Source organism: Cavia porcellus, unplaced genomic scaffold (genome assembly GCF_034190915.1).
Source record: "Cavia porcellus strain 051 isolate PalLab524CR breed Dunkin Hartley unplaced genomic scaffold, mCavPor4.1 scaffold_26, whole genome shotgun sequence".
Classification (NCBI taxonomy): Eukaryota; Metazoa; Chordata; class Mammalia; order Rodentia; family Caviidae; genus Cavia; species Cavia porcellus.
Genome location: NW_026947509.1, coordinates 16,190,869 through 16,209,910, shown reverse-complemented (window position 1 = coordinate 16,209,910; position 19,042 = coordinate 16,190,869). Strand labels below are relative to the sequence as shown.

The window sequence follows — 19,042 nt, the reverse complement described above, 5'->3', positions numbered from 1 at the left end:
CAATGAACAACATAATTTGCCTGGCTCCCTAGTCATAATCTTAGACTGAATGTTCAGACAACTAAGTCCTTGGGTTCCCGTCATTCATTGTGAAGTCTTGCAGAGTCTATCAGGTCACACAAAGAGTTTGAATTATTTCACCCAAATGTTTCTCATGGCCCTCATTAAACGCCTCTGCTCATTTCTCCTCCTGTTTATTCTACATTGGTGATTTTGTTTTTATTACTTGAAAGAATGTAGGTCCACTATGGAGATTTCCCATGGTACTTTTTTATCTCAATACTTAAACAACTGTTTAATACAGCCAATTCCCTCTGTTTTCCTAGAAATTCCTATTATTAACACTTTTCTTTCCAGAGAAAATGACCTTTTATCCCAACTGTCTATTTATTCTCTAAGACAATTTTCTCATCCTTTCAAAATATTTCCTAGATCCAAGAAAGGCCATTTATTTGTCTTAGTGTATAACTGATGTACGATAACCTGCACAATTTTCTGGGGTTTGTCATAGGGGTCCACCTGTATAACTGTCACAATCAGGCTGTGGACATGTCCTTCAACCCAGTTGCCTCCTGCCCTTCATAATGGGTCACTCACTCCTCCCCTCCTCCCCAGCCATCTCCTGATATTCTCTGTTACTAAATTAGTTTACATTGTCTATAATTTTATATAATTGAAATAATATCATATGTAGTCTTCTGTTTGTAGAGGAAGAGTCTGGCTTCTCTCACTCATAATGATTTCAAGATTCAGCCATGTTGTCACACAGAGCCATAGTTTGAGTAACCCACAGAATATTCACTTGCACAGCTAAGCCCTCATTTAGTCTATCTACTTGTCCATTAGAAGACATTTGAGTTTCTAATTGTTGGCTTTTTTGCATAGTACTGCTATGGATATTCATGGAAAAGTCTTTGTGTGAGTCTATGCCTTTGCTTTTCTTCAGAAAATATGTAGGAGTGGACAGGCTGGCTGGTGGGGTACTGAAAACTCAATTCTATTGCTTCTGGGGTCACAGACTTGAAAAGACTTCCTGGGAATCTAAGTACATGTTGTTTTTCTTCTTTATGCCTTTTTTTCAAAGAAAGTAAACATAACTCTCAAAGAACAAGATGAAGAAGTAAAAATAAATGGGACCTTGAAGTTGTATCTCTTCTTATTTAGAACTTGCTTTATCATCCAAGATGTATAAAGTGGTACACAGCAGCTATGAGCCCAGGTGACATGCAATTCCTTAGAGGTGACAGAAAATGCAAGTCCCCCACTCATGGACACCCCATGCTACACAGGTGCAAACACACTTCAAAACTAATCAGACTCATCCCACCAGCCCCCCTGGGGTGCATTATTTGTGGAGATGGAGGAATTTATGGCTCAGAACAGAGTAGAAGGTAAAGAAGACATTCCTGTGCTTTGTTTCAGATGCCATGAGACTTTGTTTTAAAATTTATATAAAATAAAAGCCAAAACAAACAGAGAGCAGGAGAGAGGAGACAGTAATACGGGAAGAAGGTTAGGGAGAAAAATAAGGGGATTAACTTCTTAGATTCTGTATTTCAGGTAACTTCCCTTATCTTCAAATATTTTTTTAAGCAAAGGTCAAAAGACCTGAGGTGAATCATTGCTTGGATTTCAGAGCTGCGGTGGGAGATCTTGTTTGAGTTGTCACCCTCAATGCCTCTTTTGTAAAGGGGGTAATCACAGAATTAATGGGTTGTAATTTTGAAGTTCCAGGTGTATAGGAAATAGTCTTGTTATTTTTAATTTATGAGCTCTTGTGGCAGACGGGATGTTTTCTTCCCCTGCAAGTGTAAAGAAATACTAGTGATGCTTAAATTTATTGCGACTTGAACACTTTTCTTCTGTCCTCCAATCCCCCAAACCCGCTGTAACTAAGCAGGCTCCAGGCTCCATAAATCAACGTTCCTCATATGCCCAGGTACAAAGGAAATAAAGAACATGCAAAGTAGTAAATTCACTGCAGATGTTTGAGGCTGTGGTTGGCAATCAGTGCCGCAGGCCAGGCTTAATGATTTATGTTGCCTATTGTTATTTCTCTATCTTTAATGTGAAAGCTAAAACTAAATGCTCAGTATGTTAAGGAATAAAGAATATGAGATTCTCCAAATTATGGTGACAGAAATAAACATGTCATCAGGCTGGAACCTGAAGAACAAAGCACAGAAAAGAGGGAATGGAGGGAGCTCTACTAAAGAACCAGAAGCTGTCAGCCAGTCATCTGAACACCCAGAAACAAGCATCAGGACAGCTGCACCCAGTCTCCATGTGGGTTTGCCAAATTCCACTGAAAGCAAGATGGTTTCATGCTAAACATGATTGTAATGTTTGATATATTGTGTCAACTTGACACAATGGCTAAAAGCTTAACTAAGTAATCCCTGGAGTGTAGAAGATGTTGTTCATTGTGTCAATTTGAGAAGTTTAGAAATTTAACTAAGTGACTGAGCAGGGGCTTAGGGGCCTCACTTTGTAAACATCCTGAGCACAGCCTTAGGCAAGAAGACGGCAAGATTTTGTGTCACACCTACCCAAGGGCAGGTATTCCGCACAAAATATAAGGAAAAACAAGAAGCTTGCCTTGGCCCCTTTTTGTTCTCAATGATTTTGCTGTCTTCCCCCACCGTGAATGGATGTCCCTCAGCCACGCCACCCCGCTTTGGAGCCAGCAGAGATGGACTGAAACTTCCACAAACTGTGAGCTAAATAAGCCTTTCTTTCCTTAATTTTGGGCACTGGGTCTTTTGTCTCAGTAATGAGAGAAAAGTAACCAACACAACGAAACTGATTCTAGGTATGGTGGTTCATTTCATGTGCCAAGTTAGAGTAGGCAATGGTGCCCTTTTTGGCCAAACAGCAAAATAGATGCTGCTGTGAAGGTATTTTCTAGATGAAATGAATAACTGAATTAGGAGACTCTGAAAAAAGCAGTTTATTCTCCATAAAGTGGATGGACTTCATCCACTCAGTGAAAATCTGACAAGAAAAAACAGAGGTGTTCCATGGAGGAGGATTTCTGCCTTGTGACTGTGCTTGGACTCTCCACTGCAACACTGACCCTTCTGGAATTTCTAGCCCTAAAGATGATGATGACCATGATGATAATGCTGCTGCTGTCTTTGCAAATGGTGGTGGTGGTAGTGGTGGGGGTGGTGATGATGAGGACTACAGCAAGTACTCTTCCTCCAAGCTACATCCTTCAACCCCAACCCTACAGACTTAGACTTGATCACTCCTGCAATACTGTGTCTCAGCTGTGTACCCACCAAGTAGGGAATGCCTGTAGATGGTTCCTTCTCTGCCCTGGCTGACAAATATCTACATTTGAAACTCAAACTGTCCTTTCTACTGACTTTGCTCCCAAATGAGGAGCTTTAAACTATTTCATGGACTCAGCTCTCCGGTATCTGTAGCCTTAGGTGGGAGACAACAAAAGTCTGTTTCAATAGCAGAATCTCCTGAGAGCTTCATCTCCCGGTACAGGGGGTATAGAAAGGAACTCAGCAAGGTGCTTTGAGGAACATTTTTTACAATCAGGCAGTTCTTTACTTTAAAGGAAACACTCACCTCAGGGACACAGTTAGGTGAAAGTATTTAGTCCCCAAGGTGCAGCATCCAGAAGGAAGTCCTAGGCCTCAGAGTTCAGTGGCCACAGAGGGGCTGGGAGTACACAGAGGGCCCTAGAGTCACTCATCTTGAAGTGGAACTTAATCATCCTTTAACAAGGATGGTCTACCAGGAGAGGCTAGAGGAGGCTGACACACTTCATGCAGGCTCCTTTGCAATTCTGAGAGATGTTCACCAAATATTTATCCTGCATAAGCCATGAGCCAGGCCTTACTACAGAAAATGAGGGTACAGTACAAAACAAACTAGACACAGGCCTCTCTCCATGAATCTCGCTTTCAAGAAGGGAGGGACAGGTAACAGACAAGAAGCAAAAGAATAAGATGTTCACTGATAATCAGGTGTTGGAGGAAGCCACCTCTAACTCCTAAACAACCTGAAAACTGGATATTCCTTTGAACCTCTCTGCCTTGAACTTCCATACTGTTTTAACATGTCCTGTAATGGTACTGCTACTCCACTGGACTGAGAGTTTCTTGATGGAAAGGGGTGTCTACTTGCTATCCTTAGTGTGTCTACCTGTCTAGTACAATGCCTGATAGATGGTACTAATGCATGTATGTGTGGGTGAACAGAGGCACAGATAGATGAAAGAGGATGTACGGCCGTGTCTTACACCAGGTTCCCTTGGAACCATCCCTGGATGAGGATGAGAGTTCCAGTAGACTTAACTGGAAGGTGACTCAAGGTAGCACTTACAGTAAGTGGGACAAGGAGGGCGTAACACAAGTCAAAGCTGTATAATCAGGCAGGTTATAGAAGTGGGCCACTGGAGTTCAGTCCCATTTAGGAAATCTGGGGGAAAGGGGTGTCTTAGTTACTTTTCTGTCATTGCTGAGACAAAAAACCCAACTTCCAAGTTCCAGTGAAAAGTTAATCTAGCTCATAGTTTGTAGAGGTTTCAGTCCATAATTAGCTATCTCTAAAGCAGGGTAGTTTGGCAGAGGGCCATGCAGAACAGAACAAGTTCATAACAAGCAGAAGACAGAAAAATCAAGAAAGGAAGGGAAAAGACAAACGTTTCTGTCCCTTATATTGTATCCAGGCTACAGGGATTAGCACAGTGCCAAACCAATCAGGAGACTGATTTAGTAATCACCCAGCTTTCACCCAATCGCTAGCACCTTTAATCCCAGATTGTACCATGAATCAATCACACACTCTGGATTCAACCACCTCTGAAAAAGCCCCACCTATGACTGCATGGGGCTTTAGGGGGACATCCAAGCTCAAACCATAACAAGGGTGAACCATGCCTCAGAGTCATCCTGATGGAGGAAGAAGGGAGCTTGTTCAGTGTTGCCTGGAAGCTGCTCCCAAGAGAGGTTAACTCCCAGGCACTCTGGCTTGTTCATGGGTAAGTACGGGGCCTCCAGCAGCCAGAGAAAACCTATGGGTAAAGTCACAGCTGTGGCATTTAGGAGCTAGAAGGTTTCATGCAGGAGAATGAGAATGATGAGTGGTAACGGGGAGGGAAAGAGAGAGACCCACAGAATCTTCGGCAGCTGCAGATTTTTCTCCTGAGCTCCTGAGGAACTTGGGGAAGATGTTGCGAGATGGGGCCACAGAGGCAGGGAGGAGAGGGGAACTTTGCAGCCAGGTCAGACTGGATAATGTATGGGGAATCTTGAGCTCTCCTTTGTGACCATTCCTAATTCTGAACCTAATACACAGAGCTGTGCCTCATGGGTAGAAACCAGGTCTTACTTTTATTTTAAAACTCTTGAAAGTGGTGAAAACATGAACAGAGTTTGCTAAGATTGTTGAGTGTTTCTTCCACCCTCAGAGGTGTCCCTAAAATTCTGGATAGCCAGGTTAAAAGGTACTCCGTTTCCTCCACAAATGGTTACCTTGCCACTTTAGAATAAGCACTGAAGCAATGGCTATGACAATACATGGAAATTTATTTGAGAAAAATGGGCCACATTTATTTTTTAAAGCACCTAAAAGATTGGAAATAAATTTTGAGTGATGGCTTGTATTTCCTCTCTCTCTCTCTCTCTCTCTCTTTCTTTCTCTCTCTCTCTATTCAAAGGGGCTTGCCTGGTGTTGATTACATACTTTTTCACTACAGATCCCTGAGAGAATTTCTTTCTTTGTCACTGCCAAACCCCTTTCTTTCCCTTGCTAGGGTTTAAAAGGACAGAGTATGGACTCTTAAGGCTTTGCTTTCGGAGGATGCCAAGAAAATGACACAGGGCATTATTTCTAGGCTTATGAAATTCTCTTTCCCAAATTTTGGTGTGTTTTATAAGCAAGTTCACCAGGTGCCAGGAAAAGAAGTGTCTAATTACCACGAGATGCCAAGGCGACTTTTGTGTACACTAAATGAGATGATGGGTGATTACCAGAAGAAACATACTGCTGAGCCCGACCATGTTCAAACCAAGAATGAGAAGTTTTCTCTTTGTTTATCCACCAGAGTTACTTTTATCACTAATACTGGATGGAGAGGAAGCTAAGGCTCTACAATAAATTGTGCTATTTTCAGGTACAATCTGAGAGCTTCCTTTAAGTATTTAATTCTTTTGAGAAGCAGGACAGATAAATTCCCAAGCATACTTGGTTGGCCCCTGTGGTGTGGACTGGCTAAGCCCCTTCCATGTATCAGGCAGGAGACAGATGGGGGTTGGATTCAGCTGCCCTTCCCATGAAATCAGACAGAAGCAATAGAAACATTTATCAACTAGTGACCTGATAGATGAAAGCCGAAGCATTTCTCAATCATCAGACAGGACAAACGGAAGCATTCACTTCCATTTTAGAGACAAGCAAACAAAAGTCTCACCTTGAGGGAATCTTTCAGAAAAAGAGCAGAGACATCAAGAGGATTACCTCTTTGTTCAGCTTGACCTATTTCTAACCTAATTATTACATCAGTATCCCTTAAATTCCTTCTTCCAAGATCATCAGTGAGGAGCCAACGTCTTATTCAGCTGACACACAACACCAGAGATAGATCCGTTTGCACCAATGATACGATTCGTCAGCGGACCGAACCTCTACCCAATGCCAGTCCTGTAATACATCTTTAGTTTCTGTCTTCCACGTGATTTTATCCCCAAATGCTTTACATACTTCACCAAGACAGCTATAGAATTAAAATAATAAATCAAAGTGGGGGGACAGAAAGTAAAGAGGTTTATTCAAGGGAGGAAAAAAAGACAGGTTTTCAAGGAGACGGGAAGATAGAGAGCCTTACCCCGCCAGTGCTAGGCTTGTAACTCATACGTCTTTCTCTGTTTTAACCCTTTCTTCAACATCCCAGGCGATGTCATGGCTCTCCACTCTGTGCATCGTCCTCTTAAAAAAGACTCACATTTTAATAAGAAGCTCAGTTTCCTGATGATGTCTTTGTTCATGCTTCATTATGATGCCATTGTCTCCAAACATACTAGTGCTAAAATAATTTAATTCCTGGCGTGAAGCTTGAACTGAATAGGAAAACATGCAAAGTTCTCAAAGAACTTCAGAGGCAGACAATCTGGAGACTCAGCTGCCTCTTTTCCCTTTTGTCTGTGATTCATTCATTCATTCATTTAACAGATATTCACCTGTAGTAGGTCTTATGGGAGGATGCAAAGGTGGGACAGAAGAATTAAATCAGAACAGAACTGGTCATTAAATCCCTCCTGTGGCCTCCGTGGTGAGCTTTGTCTTTACTTGGGTTGCACCCCCCTCACTCCCTGATCATCTGCCTCGCTCAACCCCCCCTCCCCGCCCCAGATTTGGAGACAGAAAAACACGGTGGCCAGGAGTGTGCATATGTTCATTTGACAAACATTTCTTGAGTGCTCTTTTAGGCGAGGAGGCTTGGGCAAAGAACAAGGAGACACATATTGCTACCCTTTGGAGCTCACACTCTGGTTCATGGGCTCCGGAATCAGGTGGTCTGGTTCAAACGCCTCATCACTGCAGACCAGCTATGTGGCCTTGATCAAGTGACTTCACCTCTCTGTGCTAAAGTTTCTGCATCTCAATGATGGGGCAATAAGGGGGCCAGCTGAGGGGAGCTTTTGAAGATTAAAGGTCTGTGAAGAACTCAGAATAGAAAAGCCTTGCTGAATGTTGGCAATTGCAATTTTTAAGTGAGAAACAAGTTACAGACATGTTGCAGTTGGGTGTGGGAGCAGTGTAGACCAGGAATGTTTGAGAACCATCTACAAGGTCCACCCCTTCTCTCCTCAGTGCAGATCACTCCTCTGCTCCCACTGAACGCACTTCAGGTCACCCCATTCACCCCTTCAGCCCCCAATTCAAACCATGGGGGTGTTAACACAGGGAGAGAATCTTCCCCATCTGACTCTGATTTTATGCAATGCTCTGGTGAATTTTTGCTGTCATGGCAACCCCATGACCATCCCATGACCACCATGCTGTATGGTAATAGAGTTCTTTACTTTTTATTTATTTATGTTTGGTAACAGGAGTCGAACTCATGACCTCAAGCTTTCCAGGCAGGCACTGTGCCACTGAGCTATATCCCTGGCCAATGGAGTTCTTTTTGCTCCTTCCTTTCTTCCTTTTTCCTTTCCTCCTCTTTCTTATTATTGAAGATGAGTTTTTCTAAGGCCATAAAACTAAAAACTGAAATGCTGTCAACAATTTTAGAAGTGTTTAGTCAATTACCCTGAACCTAGGAGGATATGAAGGCAGGGTTCTCTAGTGGTGCTTTGGTGTTTCCAGTCCCCAGTGATGTCCTGGTCCTCTGGGAGCTTTTGAGAGCCAGTTTGTCTTTGGCTCCCTGTGTAGGTGGCTTGCTCTCTAAGGCCTGATGCTGGTCTTCTTTTCAATTGCCATGGAAGACCACCATAGTCATTGAGCAGGATTACAAAGTGTCCCATAAATACACTGTGAATGTGCTCTGACAAAGTGGTCAGCTACAACTGGGTGTAGTAATGCATGCTTATAATCTCAGCACCCTGGGAGGCTGAGGCAGGAGGATCTCAAGTTCAAGCCCAGTTTGGGCAATTTATCAGCTTAGTGAGACCGCATTTCAAAATAAAAATTATTAAAACAAAGGACTGAGATGTACCTAAATTCAAAGGCCTTGGGTTCAATCCCCAGGACTGAGACATAAAAAGTTGTCGGCTCCTAAGAGAAATTTCTAGACTTCCTACTGAGGGCTGAATTCCATTTTCCTTGATAACAAGTGCCATCTTAACATCAGCTCTAGGACTCAGGGGACATTTACACAGTGCTATCACATTTCCATTTAATTCGCACACCAACCCTGTGAAGTAGATATGGTGCTTTCCATTGAACAGAATAAACAGAAGCTTAGCAAGGTTACGTGACTTGCCTGGTGTCAGGCCGTGCCTTTCCATTTGCCTCAAACCTTCCCCCCAAACATGAGTGAAAAACACTCTCACAAAGCGTGGCAAGGACCGGGGTGCGCAACTCTGGGGTCTCTATAGAAAAATCACTGAGCTCCTTCAGGCTCACAAAGAGCTTTGCCTTCAGACTCCCACCCCAGACATGAACAGGGGTTTTCAACCTAGGCAAAGCTGTGCAAAGGATTCCCAGTTGCCCTGGGCTGCCTGCCAACACCCCACTGGCCACCAGTGGGACAAAGGACTTGAATAGGAAAATGCCCAACTTTATACATTGCCTGCAGCAAGAGATGGGACACACTGACCATTTTTCTTTAGCACCAGACACCAATTCAGAGCAGTGTGTGCTCAGCCACAGATGCCATTCCTGTCCCTGGCTGCACATCCGACCTAGGACAGCCCTGGAGGCCGCTGGGCTGCACATTGGCCCTGAGGGTTACTCATTGGAAGCTGCTTAGGATTTTTCTTAACACAAGGATAACTGTAGATGCTGAATCACGGCTACTTCTTCTCCTGTGCTTTTGTGCCTTTCATAAGCAATCAAGGACATATGGCTTCATGCAGCAAACACCTGAAACTCTTTCCTGGGCCTTTGAAATCTAATGGCACTAAATACACACTTGGCTCCTTCCAAATGTTTTCCTTTCATACTCCAGCTGAGGTGTGTTAAAGTGAAACTATATTCATCCAACTATGATCCCTAAAAATTCACTTCATCAATATACATGAGGAAGAGTCCTTTCTTCTCCAAGGAGTCCATGGAGTCTTTGCTAAGCACAGCAAAGCTAAGATCTGCCAGGAATAAATAAACAAGAAACCCAGGGAGTTCAGGCCTTCAAAGATCTCTGCCCCAATCTATGCTAAAGTAGGAGCAACAGGACCCTGGCCTATCCCCGTGTGCAGTTTAAGAGAAGATGTCCTTTGTCCAAGGTGAGTCCCAAAGGAGATGCCTCAGCTCAGCAGGGCCCACAAAATATTGGCCGCATGTAAGCCCCTATCATTGGATGTGCTGTCCCACGAGCAAATGACACAATCATGCACATCAAATTTGACAACAATGGCCCAGAGGAAGTTCAGTGGTAACCCCACTCCCACAGAAAACCTTGGAATGGGCTAACAGAGCTGGAGATGGTGAGAGGAGTAGATGAGGAAGAGGAAAGGGACAGGCAGAAAGTCCAAGTAAAGTGTGGGCGAGTGAGGAGCCAAGGCAGGGCCGATCCCCTTCAGTGGAAACCAAACAAGAAACTGGAAAAAGTTTTAACATCACCATCACTCCCTTCTTCCATCACCTGAGACCAAATGCAACGTTCAGGTGGTTTTTCTCCTGTAATACTTGCTGTTGTGTTTCTAATGGGAAAATGCAAGCATCCCTAAAGGGAACTGTGCCTCAGGAAAGACTAAAAGGGCCAACTGTGATCAGCACTGCACTCCTCTTCATCCATCTTTGGACTCAATAAACTCCTAGCATGCAACCAAGTTCCACTGTTAATGTGTTCAGTGCCTAGGGACTAAAGAAAGCCCTCCTTGCACAAGATTATCTGTGGAATACACTGCTGTAGCCAGCACAGCAAGGTGCTATTAAGTTGGCTGTGGAGACTATAGCAACTACAGAAATAGCTGACAGGCAGTGGCTTGTGCATAGGTGGCACTGAGAGCAGACTGCATGAGAGGGCTGTCATGAAGGGTGGCCCTGGAAGCAGGAGGCAGCCCTCTCTGCTCTGCTCAGTCCCTGACCCCAGGACCCCAGCCAGTCTTGTCTTTAATGCCATGGAAACCTCTGGCCTCACAGGGACACTCAGGACATGCTCCTGAGACTCCCCGAAAGCTGTCAGGTAGTGCAAGGAGCCATTTAAAGATGAAGACTGAAGAAATCGCACATGGGATTGATAGGGTTCGAAACATGATTTCTCTAAGAAAAGAGTGAGTTTGAACCAATGGTGCCGAGCTAGAAGAATCGGAGGAAGGAAAGAGCCAGCAAGGGTGAAGGAGAAGGCAGAGCATGTGTATCCCACAAAATCAATCCGGGCAACGCTGTATTGAGGTCAAGGCCTAAACTGACACAGAAAATCCCAAACTCAGGACAGACATGCTTCCAATCAGCTGTACAAGTAATTGTATAAAGGTCTGAATCTCTGTGAGAGAGGACAGATGAGTACAAAATAATCCTATTAGAGAGAAGAGAGACAGAGAACTCTGGCTAATGCGATGGACCCAATAATGAGCAAAGAAGGGCAGACAAAAAAGAGTTTGAAGGCGCGAGGAACCTGAAGTCATCAGAATCTGTGAAAAAAGTGGGAGAGGTCGCTTCTTTACATTAATGGGGAGATTTTAAATAAAAAATCATTGATAAGTTTTAAAAGCCTTTACTGTAATTTTGTTTGACGATTTGCATTTGGTGGGAAGGTTAGAAACTAAATGTAAGTGCAGCAAACAAAAAAATTATTACAATTATAAGTGATGTCACAGGAACAACTGCAACCCCGAGCTCCCCTGACTCCACAGAGCTGCCGGCTGTGCCTACGTCTGAGCACCTACAACTGTTGGTATTTTTCACATACTTGTTCTGAATGCAGATGAAAATCCTCTGGAGGCTCATTTTCTTGATGAATAAAAAATGAAACTGAAGTCGTTTATTATTCAGTTTACTTGGGAAAGCAAATTCTATATGAAGATATGAGGTTATGCAAAAGATTCATTATATTTTCCAAGGTTCAAGGCAATTTGATGTCTGATCCAGAATCTGCATGCTGCTCTTCAAACAAGGAAGATTCCATTGCCTCAGCCTACAATGACAGGGTTCCACCCGAGGGATTTTCCTGAGTTTCATGTACTTCATACATTACACAGCAAAGTGCATAATTAAGTAAAACCTTTACTGAGCAAGCAGCTAACACATGGGAAAATCTAATCATACCCTACCTCGCCATTTCATATTGATGTAAAAACTATGCAAAGGAGATTCCCACATTGCAAATGTTCTTCATGTTCAAGACCAGCACATGATAGTTAACCAACTTAAGGAACAAAATATCAATCTCTTTTATTCATTTCCCTTTTCACTATTTCTTTTTCCAAACACATGTTTTTCCAAACACAGATTACTAAAATTCTGAAGTATGAACAAATACCAAGATGCTGGTTATTTAGAAAAACAGAAATTCTGGCAAGAGAGGCATAAAAGGACAGAACAGGTGCTCTGGGCTCCATCATTCCCTAAAACAGTGCTTCCGAGACTACCTGTGGCAAAGGACAAGCAAAATATAAGCCCCAATTTTTTTATTTTTAGATTCAACAGATGCTATCATCTGAATATGTCTTATTCCAAAATTCATGCTGAAACTTAATCCCTGTTATGAAAGTATTGAAGCTGGGCCTTCAGAGGCTGACTAGGCCATAAGGACTCTGCCTTCCTAAATACATTACTGTCCATATAAAACAGGCTTAAAAAAAAAAAAAAACAGGCTTCACAGAGGGATGATCTCTCTTCCTCTCCCATGCTCTGCCACATGAGGACCCAGCACTATGATGCCATTTTGAAAAGCGAGAGTACCTCTCACCAGACACCAACACAGACACCTTGATCTTGGACTTCCCCATCTCGAAGGCTGCAAGAAGTACATTTCTGTTCTTTGTAAATTACCCAGCTTTGAGTATTCTGATGTAGCAGCAGAATGGACTAGGATAACAGGCTTAAAAGCATTCTGCCAATCTGCTAGAGACATTTCCAGTGCTTCCTCTCAATCCCTATAGTTGTCACACATGAGTAACCATGTGATTCGCTACCTGTCCACTGACTATAGTGTGACCAACACAGTCCAAAAACATCATTGCCCAATCATAATTGAAACTTTTATCTCATAGATATTGAAGTTGACATGCAGGCCTCTATCCATAGTTCAGAAAGGTAAACAATTTTTAAAGGCTCATATTATAAAGAAAAGTGGCTATCTGCTATCTTCAACCAATCTTTTTTTATTGTACTTGTCTTCTTAAACAAATGTAGGGTTCACTGATTTCAAAAATGTTTGATAAGCAATGATTATCAGTTTATAATGATCATGATCATGACAACAACTACTGTGTCTTTCTGTGTAGGCTTAGCCAGAAAACAGGAACATGGACTTCCTCACTCTGCCACTTCCTAGGTGTGACTTGGGGGCAGAAACTGTTACAGTTTGAGTCATAAATGTCCCCAAAGGTCCATAGGTTACAGGCTTGGTCCCCAGGGCAGTACTAATGGGAGGTGGTGGAACCTTTAAGAGGTGGGACCTCATGGAAGATTAGGTGACTGAGGGTGTGGCCTCAGAGGGGCCCTCCTTACTCTCTGGGCCCAAACCATGAGGTGAATGTTTTTTCTGCCATGCATTCCTGTCATGATGGGCCACCTCAGGCCCAAAGCAATGAAGCCAACTGATCATGGACTAAAAATTAAAACCATAAGCCAAAGTAAACCTTTCCTCTAAGTTGATTATCTTAGGTATTTGTTACAGTAACAGAAAACTAACTAATACATTCACTTGAGCCCCAAAGTTCCTCTTCTCGTAATCATAAAGTGTGGAAAATAATAACATGTATTTCATAGGGTTAGTCTAACGATGAAGGGGAGTTTTCCATATTGAAAGCTCACATAACGGTGTGATGAACACTGAGTGATTAGTACACATCACCAGTGTGATCACAACTTTGGCCAACAGTGTCTCTCCTGTATGAAATGAAATGGCTCCAGCATAGTTTTTTTTTTTTTTTCCTGCAAGCAGCCCAGTCCTGTGTCCTGACATGGAGCTGCAGGACAGTTCCAGGGCCTTGCAGACTCAGAGGGCTGCATCTTGAAAAATGGTGAATACAGACCTGAAGAGTAGGGACTGACTCTGCCTTCCAGTCTCCCTGAGGACAGAGAATCCTTCTCCTCCACACGAAACCATAACTTATGAAGCATTTCCAATCCCAACACCAGTGACATGTCCTTATTTTACCTCCATCAAAGCCACCTGTACCGTGACCCTCCAGAACAAGCCACTCAATGACAGGTAAGGTGTTAAACACTGCCTCCCTTGTTGGGAGGAGGAAAAGTCCAGTACTCTTGATAAGAAGAGCATGGTAACACATAATAACAGGTAAGGAGAAGGGGGACTATAAATATAGCATGTGGGTTTTGTCTTCTACATGGTACTTCCCCTGCCCTTTGTAAACCTTTTGAACGTAAACTATGCACTTCCAATGCCTACACCATTAAGCTCTAAGAGCTATCAATGTTTACAACAACAAAATAATAGGGAATTAAGCAGCCCTATAGGGCTTTTCCAGTTCTTTGAAAGCTCAGGTCTTAAGTTTGCAGTTCTAAGTGATGAGTTTCCAAGTCTTGTTTGTTGCCAGCGTCGTGTGCAAGGCCCCTCCCTGTTGCTGTAAACTGGTCCCGTCTGCCTAGGGTCTGCCTGGGCGCCTCCATTCCACCCCTTGGCTGTATGAGCCTTAGGAAGATGACTGTCTTGGCCAGTCTTTTGCCATTCCTTCCCTGGTGCTTGTGTGCGTGTTTGTAAGTTGTCCCTGATTAACATGAAATCTGGCCTTGGGCACCATTTAGCGTTCCCAGGCCTATCTCATTTCCACAGCCTCATTTCTTTAAAGACGCTGCTGGCTTCCTGGTACCAGGAGATTCCTGTGCTCCCTAAACATAATCCATCAGAGGGGCCTTCATTTTTCCTCCTTCTGCTTCAAATTATTCTGTAATTTTTTGTTTTGTTCTGTCTTGTAAGGCAATTTTCCTTAAAATTCTCTGGAAGGACTGGAAACTAAAGATTTTTCACATCCAACAAATCTCAAGTTAGGAAGGTACCTTGGAAATCAACTCCTATTAGAACACGGAAAGCTTCCTTCCATCAGAGCATGGAATCTTACTGAAGTCAGGTAACCACTCAGAGTAATCTTGATCTCCCTCAGTGACTAGAACTCTATTTCCTCTTGCACTATTTGAACTATAAGTTCCACCTCATTGTCACCTGGGAAATGTCTCCCTTCTGTCATGAGGTTTTAGTCACCTTTGCCTACATGCTTCGTTGCTCCACAGAACCCACCGAAGCATCTTTGACCTAATGACCCAAATGACTGCTGAAGAAAGCTAGAAGACACCTCAGTCCCTTTCTTCTCAAGACTAGATCTGCGTAAGATGAAGATCTAGGAAGCAAAGGCTTCCTAGATCCTCAACACCTTGGCCACGACCCTCTATACTCTGTAATAACTGACCCAGGTCCTAGGAGCCGCTGAGCTTGTAGCATTCCCTCATAAACTGTTGCATCATTCATGGACATGCTTTCTTTGCAAGCTTAGAGTTCCAGCTCAAAAGTCCAGAGAATGTAAGATTCTCTTGCAGACAGAGCTAACAAAGGCCCCACTCCCAGGTCCTGTTTCTTCCCAAACATGGAAGTTGGCCTGTGCATTCAGAGGACAGTAAACATGGCGCCAAAGCAGTGAGCTCCTTCAGGCTGTTTTCGAACATGCCCACAGGGTAACCTCTATGGTGTCTCAATCTAGGATATTAGCCCTCTGTCCTCCAGACTTACTCCTTTCCCAGTCAGATCTCTTCTTTATATCCATGTCCTGGGTGTCACCATGTGTAAGGATAAAACAAGTCACACTGTATTCCTTCTTGCTGACACAGCAGCCAAGTCCACATTGAACTGACTTTTGTAAGGCAGTCTATAATTCACGTGCCTTATCTTCACCTTTGCAGCAGATGGTGTTCTTATTTTATAGATAAGGCAACTGAGGTGGGGCTGTGGCCTAAACTCAAAGGGGTCTTTGGATCTCAGACAGAGAAAAATTTCTAAGGTTCAGTTCCAAGTATCAAATAAAGAATGAGTCATAGAAGAAAAAAGTAGAGGAATCTGGTTTCTATTTCTGGCTTTGCTATAAACTCATTCACAGTTGAACTTTCCTGGTCCTCAGTTTCCTCACTCATGAAGCAAGGAGGTTGAATTAGCCAACCCCTGAAATTTTGTACTGCTCAGCTGTCCTGTGTCTCCAGCCCTGTCTCTGCCATGTGGCTAAAATTAGGGAGAAAACATTGTTAAAATACCTTTCCTTTTTGTTTCTCATGTTTTTAAGTTTCCAAGATTAGCTCTGTAGTATGTGATAACTATCCAGCCAGCCTGTCAAGAAGGAAAAAAATTTGCCCTGCATGTAATACTCAATTTGGGGGCAGTAATCAACAAATATATCTGAAACACCAGCCTCAGGGCTGCACCCACAAAAGTCCCTAGCCCAAGAATGGCCATTGTTAGAGCCCACATCCCTACAGGAGTGGTTCCCAGCCCAGGGGACATATGATGCCATCTGCAGACCTTTTTGGTAGTCTCATGGTGGGGGTGAGGGGTGTACTACCAGCATCAACATCTGCTGATCATCCACAATGCACAGGACGGTCCCCACAACAGAGATGTCCAGTCCACGATGTCACTAGTGTGCCAAAGTTAAGGAATCCTGTCTTGAAACCAAAGTCAAAGTGGCCCCAAACCTACTTCTTTCAGCTAAAAGGGTCAACGTAGGGTGCTAACCAGCTGGGCACATCTGAAAGAGCCAAGGGTTGGAGCATCTCTCTTACCGTGCAAAGAAGGATGCAGCCACTGAGGTCCCCGTGGAAGGCTCGCTGGCCACACAGGAGCCCTGTGAGGCTGGAACACTGCAGGCCACCGGCTTGTCTGCATTGTAGCGGTTCAGCGCCACCTCCGTCAGTCCCTCGCGGGCGCTCTCTGTCATCAGCTGGGAGATCTGACAAGGAAAAAGGATACTGTGTTCATTCCCTGTGGCTACTGCATTTCCTGACCATTGCCAGCAACTCTCTGTTGGGTAAAGGAGGCCAGGGTTGTAGGGAGGGATGCACTAAAAGTTTCCACAGCACCTGCGTTCAGTAATACACAGCTTCTCTGGGAGATGCCCCAGCTCTTTTTGCCAGGATATTTTCTCAGTGTGATTTAAAATGGTGCAATAAAATAACCCCATGACAAGTACGTTTCATTATATCTGTGCCCACGCCCCAACCACATTTGAGAAGAAATCATGAACTCCTCTCCAAATGCTCTTTGCAGCCCAAGACTACAGTGCTGGTTTCTTAGCAGCACTGGTCCCAAGTGCCCCCAAATGGAGACACACCTCAAAAGATAGGGTTTAACTGAAGGAGAAGTAAGCCCACCAAGAACTTAAGGAATCAAGCAAAACAGTTTGGTGACTGTGGCTGTGGTCTGCTATGGGAACTTAGCAAAAGATGTGAATTAGAGAAGCAAATAAAAATAAACACAGCTACCATGAACTGCCAATAGCTTTCATGGAGGGTCTAGATCATATCAATGAATTTAATTTTCCTTTTTATTAGGAAAAATGGCCTCCATCTTATTTGTAATGATTATCCCTATAAAGGGAGTCCTAGTGGACAATCCATTCTGTCTATATTTCCACAATATGCTCTGAAGAACCACACTTTTGGGCAAAGTGAAAGTCCTGCTGAGAAATACACTTCTGGAAAGTTCTAATCCCATGATAAACATAGTAATTTTAGAAACAAAAGCCTAAATGTTCTATTTGGAAAATCTGTTACTTTAAACCATCAAGTCTGGTTGCAAAAGGGAAAAAAAATGTTACTTAAAAAAACACTTTTATTTAAAAATAGTCTTTTGTCTTCTCTAACCCTTAAATGTGAAGGGGAAAATGCTTCTGATCACTCAGTAAATACAAATGCCATAAAGCAAAGATAAAGAACAGTTTCTAGTTTGTATGTGAGCAGGTTAGGCCAGTGAAAGAATCCCATTTGTGAACCCTGGAACATAAAAAACATTTGTACTTTTCATTATCAGCAGAACAGCCATTTACTTGGCATCCCATTGACTTGAATCTTTGCTCTGCTTAAATTCCTGCCCTTACTTGGAAAGCCTTGGCATTATTCAGCTGAGTTTCTGCTTCTTGTTCATTCGGTGCACTGGAAAGAAACTTGACCCACAGAAGAGAAACTGGAGAGGAGGTGGCAATGGCAGCTGATGGCCTGGAGGACATTCCCCATGTCAGCATGGGCTGCTGACTCTGCAGAAGACCCATGTCATGTGTCGCCTCCCCTCCGCCTCCAGCTGCCCCTCTTCAGGGGAAGGGGCAGGGCCAGAGAGAATGGTCATGTACACTCTTGTCCCTGTTAAATAGTATCAGTGAAGCTCCAGGTAGCACACGATGCCATTGTAAACAAATATCCAGGAACCAAAAAAAAAAAAAAAACCCCAAATTCATGGCACCATTTTTTTCATCAAAAAGTCATCATCTAAGACACACATCTGATTGACCCACAACATTTGAAAAAAATGTCAGCAAGCCAGTGAGTGAAGTATTATGTAACTTTTTGTATGCCACGCCCCTCTCTCATCCAGTCTTCCATTTGCATTGTTCCCTTTTCATTACTAAATTTCTAATCCAAAGTTTGAAACAGAATTTTTCAGCCTCAATATCTGTCTATTGTCCCTGCTGGTACAAACACGAAGAGACACAACCAAGACGAGGTGGTGATCAGAAAGACACAGTCGTCTGACAGTACAGGTTTCTGGGTGGTTCCAAATTCCTATGGACTCCTGTGGGCCCAGGGCTTTCAAAAATGCCACTTAGTGGGTGAATTCCAATGCATGGTCTTATCTATAAAAGTGCCACTGGCTACCCTTATACCAAGCTAGACTGGATCTCTTTCTTGTTAAAAAAAAAAAAAGGATTCACAGGCATAGGACACATTTGCAAGTATGTAAGTACAATTATTCAAAAGTCAGAATCTCAGAATGTCTCAGAGCCAGGGGCCATTTGCACAATCATCAGCTTCCAAATGCTTTTCCTTAGACAAGATACCTAAGAGTGGGTAGAGGAGAGATCTGCCCAGAGGCAGGAATCCACTCTTTTGCCATTACCGGTTCCTCCTCCTCCCTTCCTGTAACTGCCCCTTTCTTTCTTCCAATTAAAAAGATTTAGCACACAGGGAAACTCAAAACTAAAACACATGTGTATCTATTACCATCACTAACACATTATCTTGGAAGATATTTTCTAAA

The 19,042-nt window shown here is 43.3% G+C and overlaps 1 protein-coding gene across 3 annotated transcripts in view; it reads right to left on the bottom strand.

Annotated features, from left to right (window-relative positions):
- The window catches only part of Kif26b (kinesin family member 26B), a 462,091-nt gene that overhangs the window by 220,614 nt on the left and 222,435 nt on the right, over positions 1-19,042 (bottom strand). For all 3 annotated transcript variants that reach the window (XM_003474264.5, XM_063236763.1, XM_063236764.1), the window contains one exon: positions 16,576-16,742. In XM_003474264.5, coding sequence (XP_003474312.1) covers positions 16,576-16,742 — 167 coding nt within the window. The remainder of the gene's footprint in view (positions 1-16,575; positions 16,743-19,042) is intronic.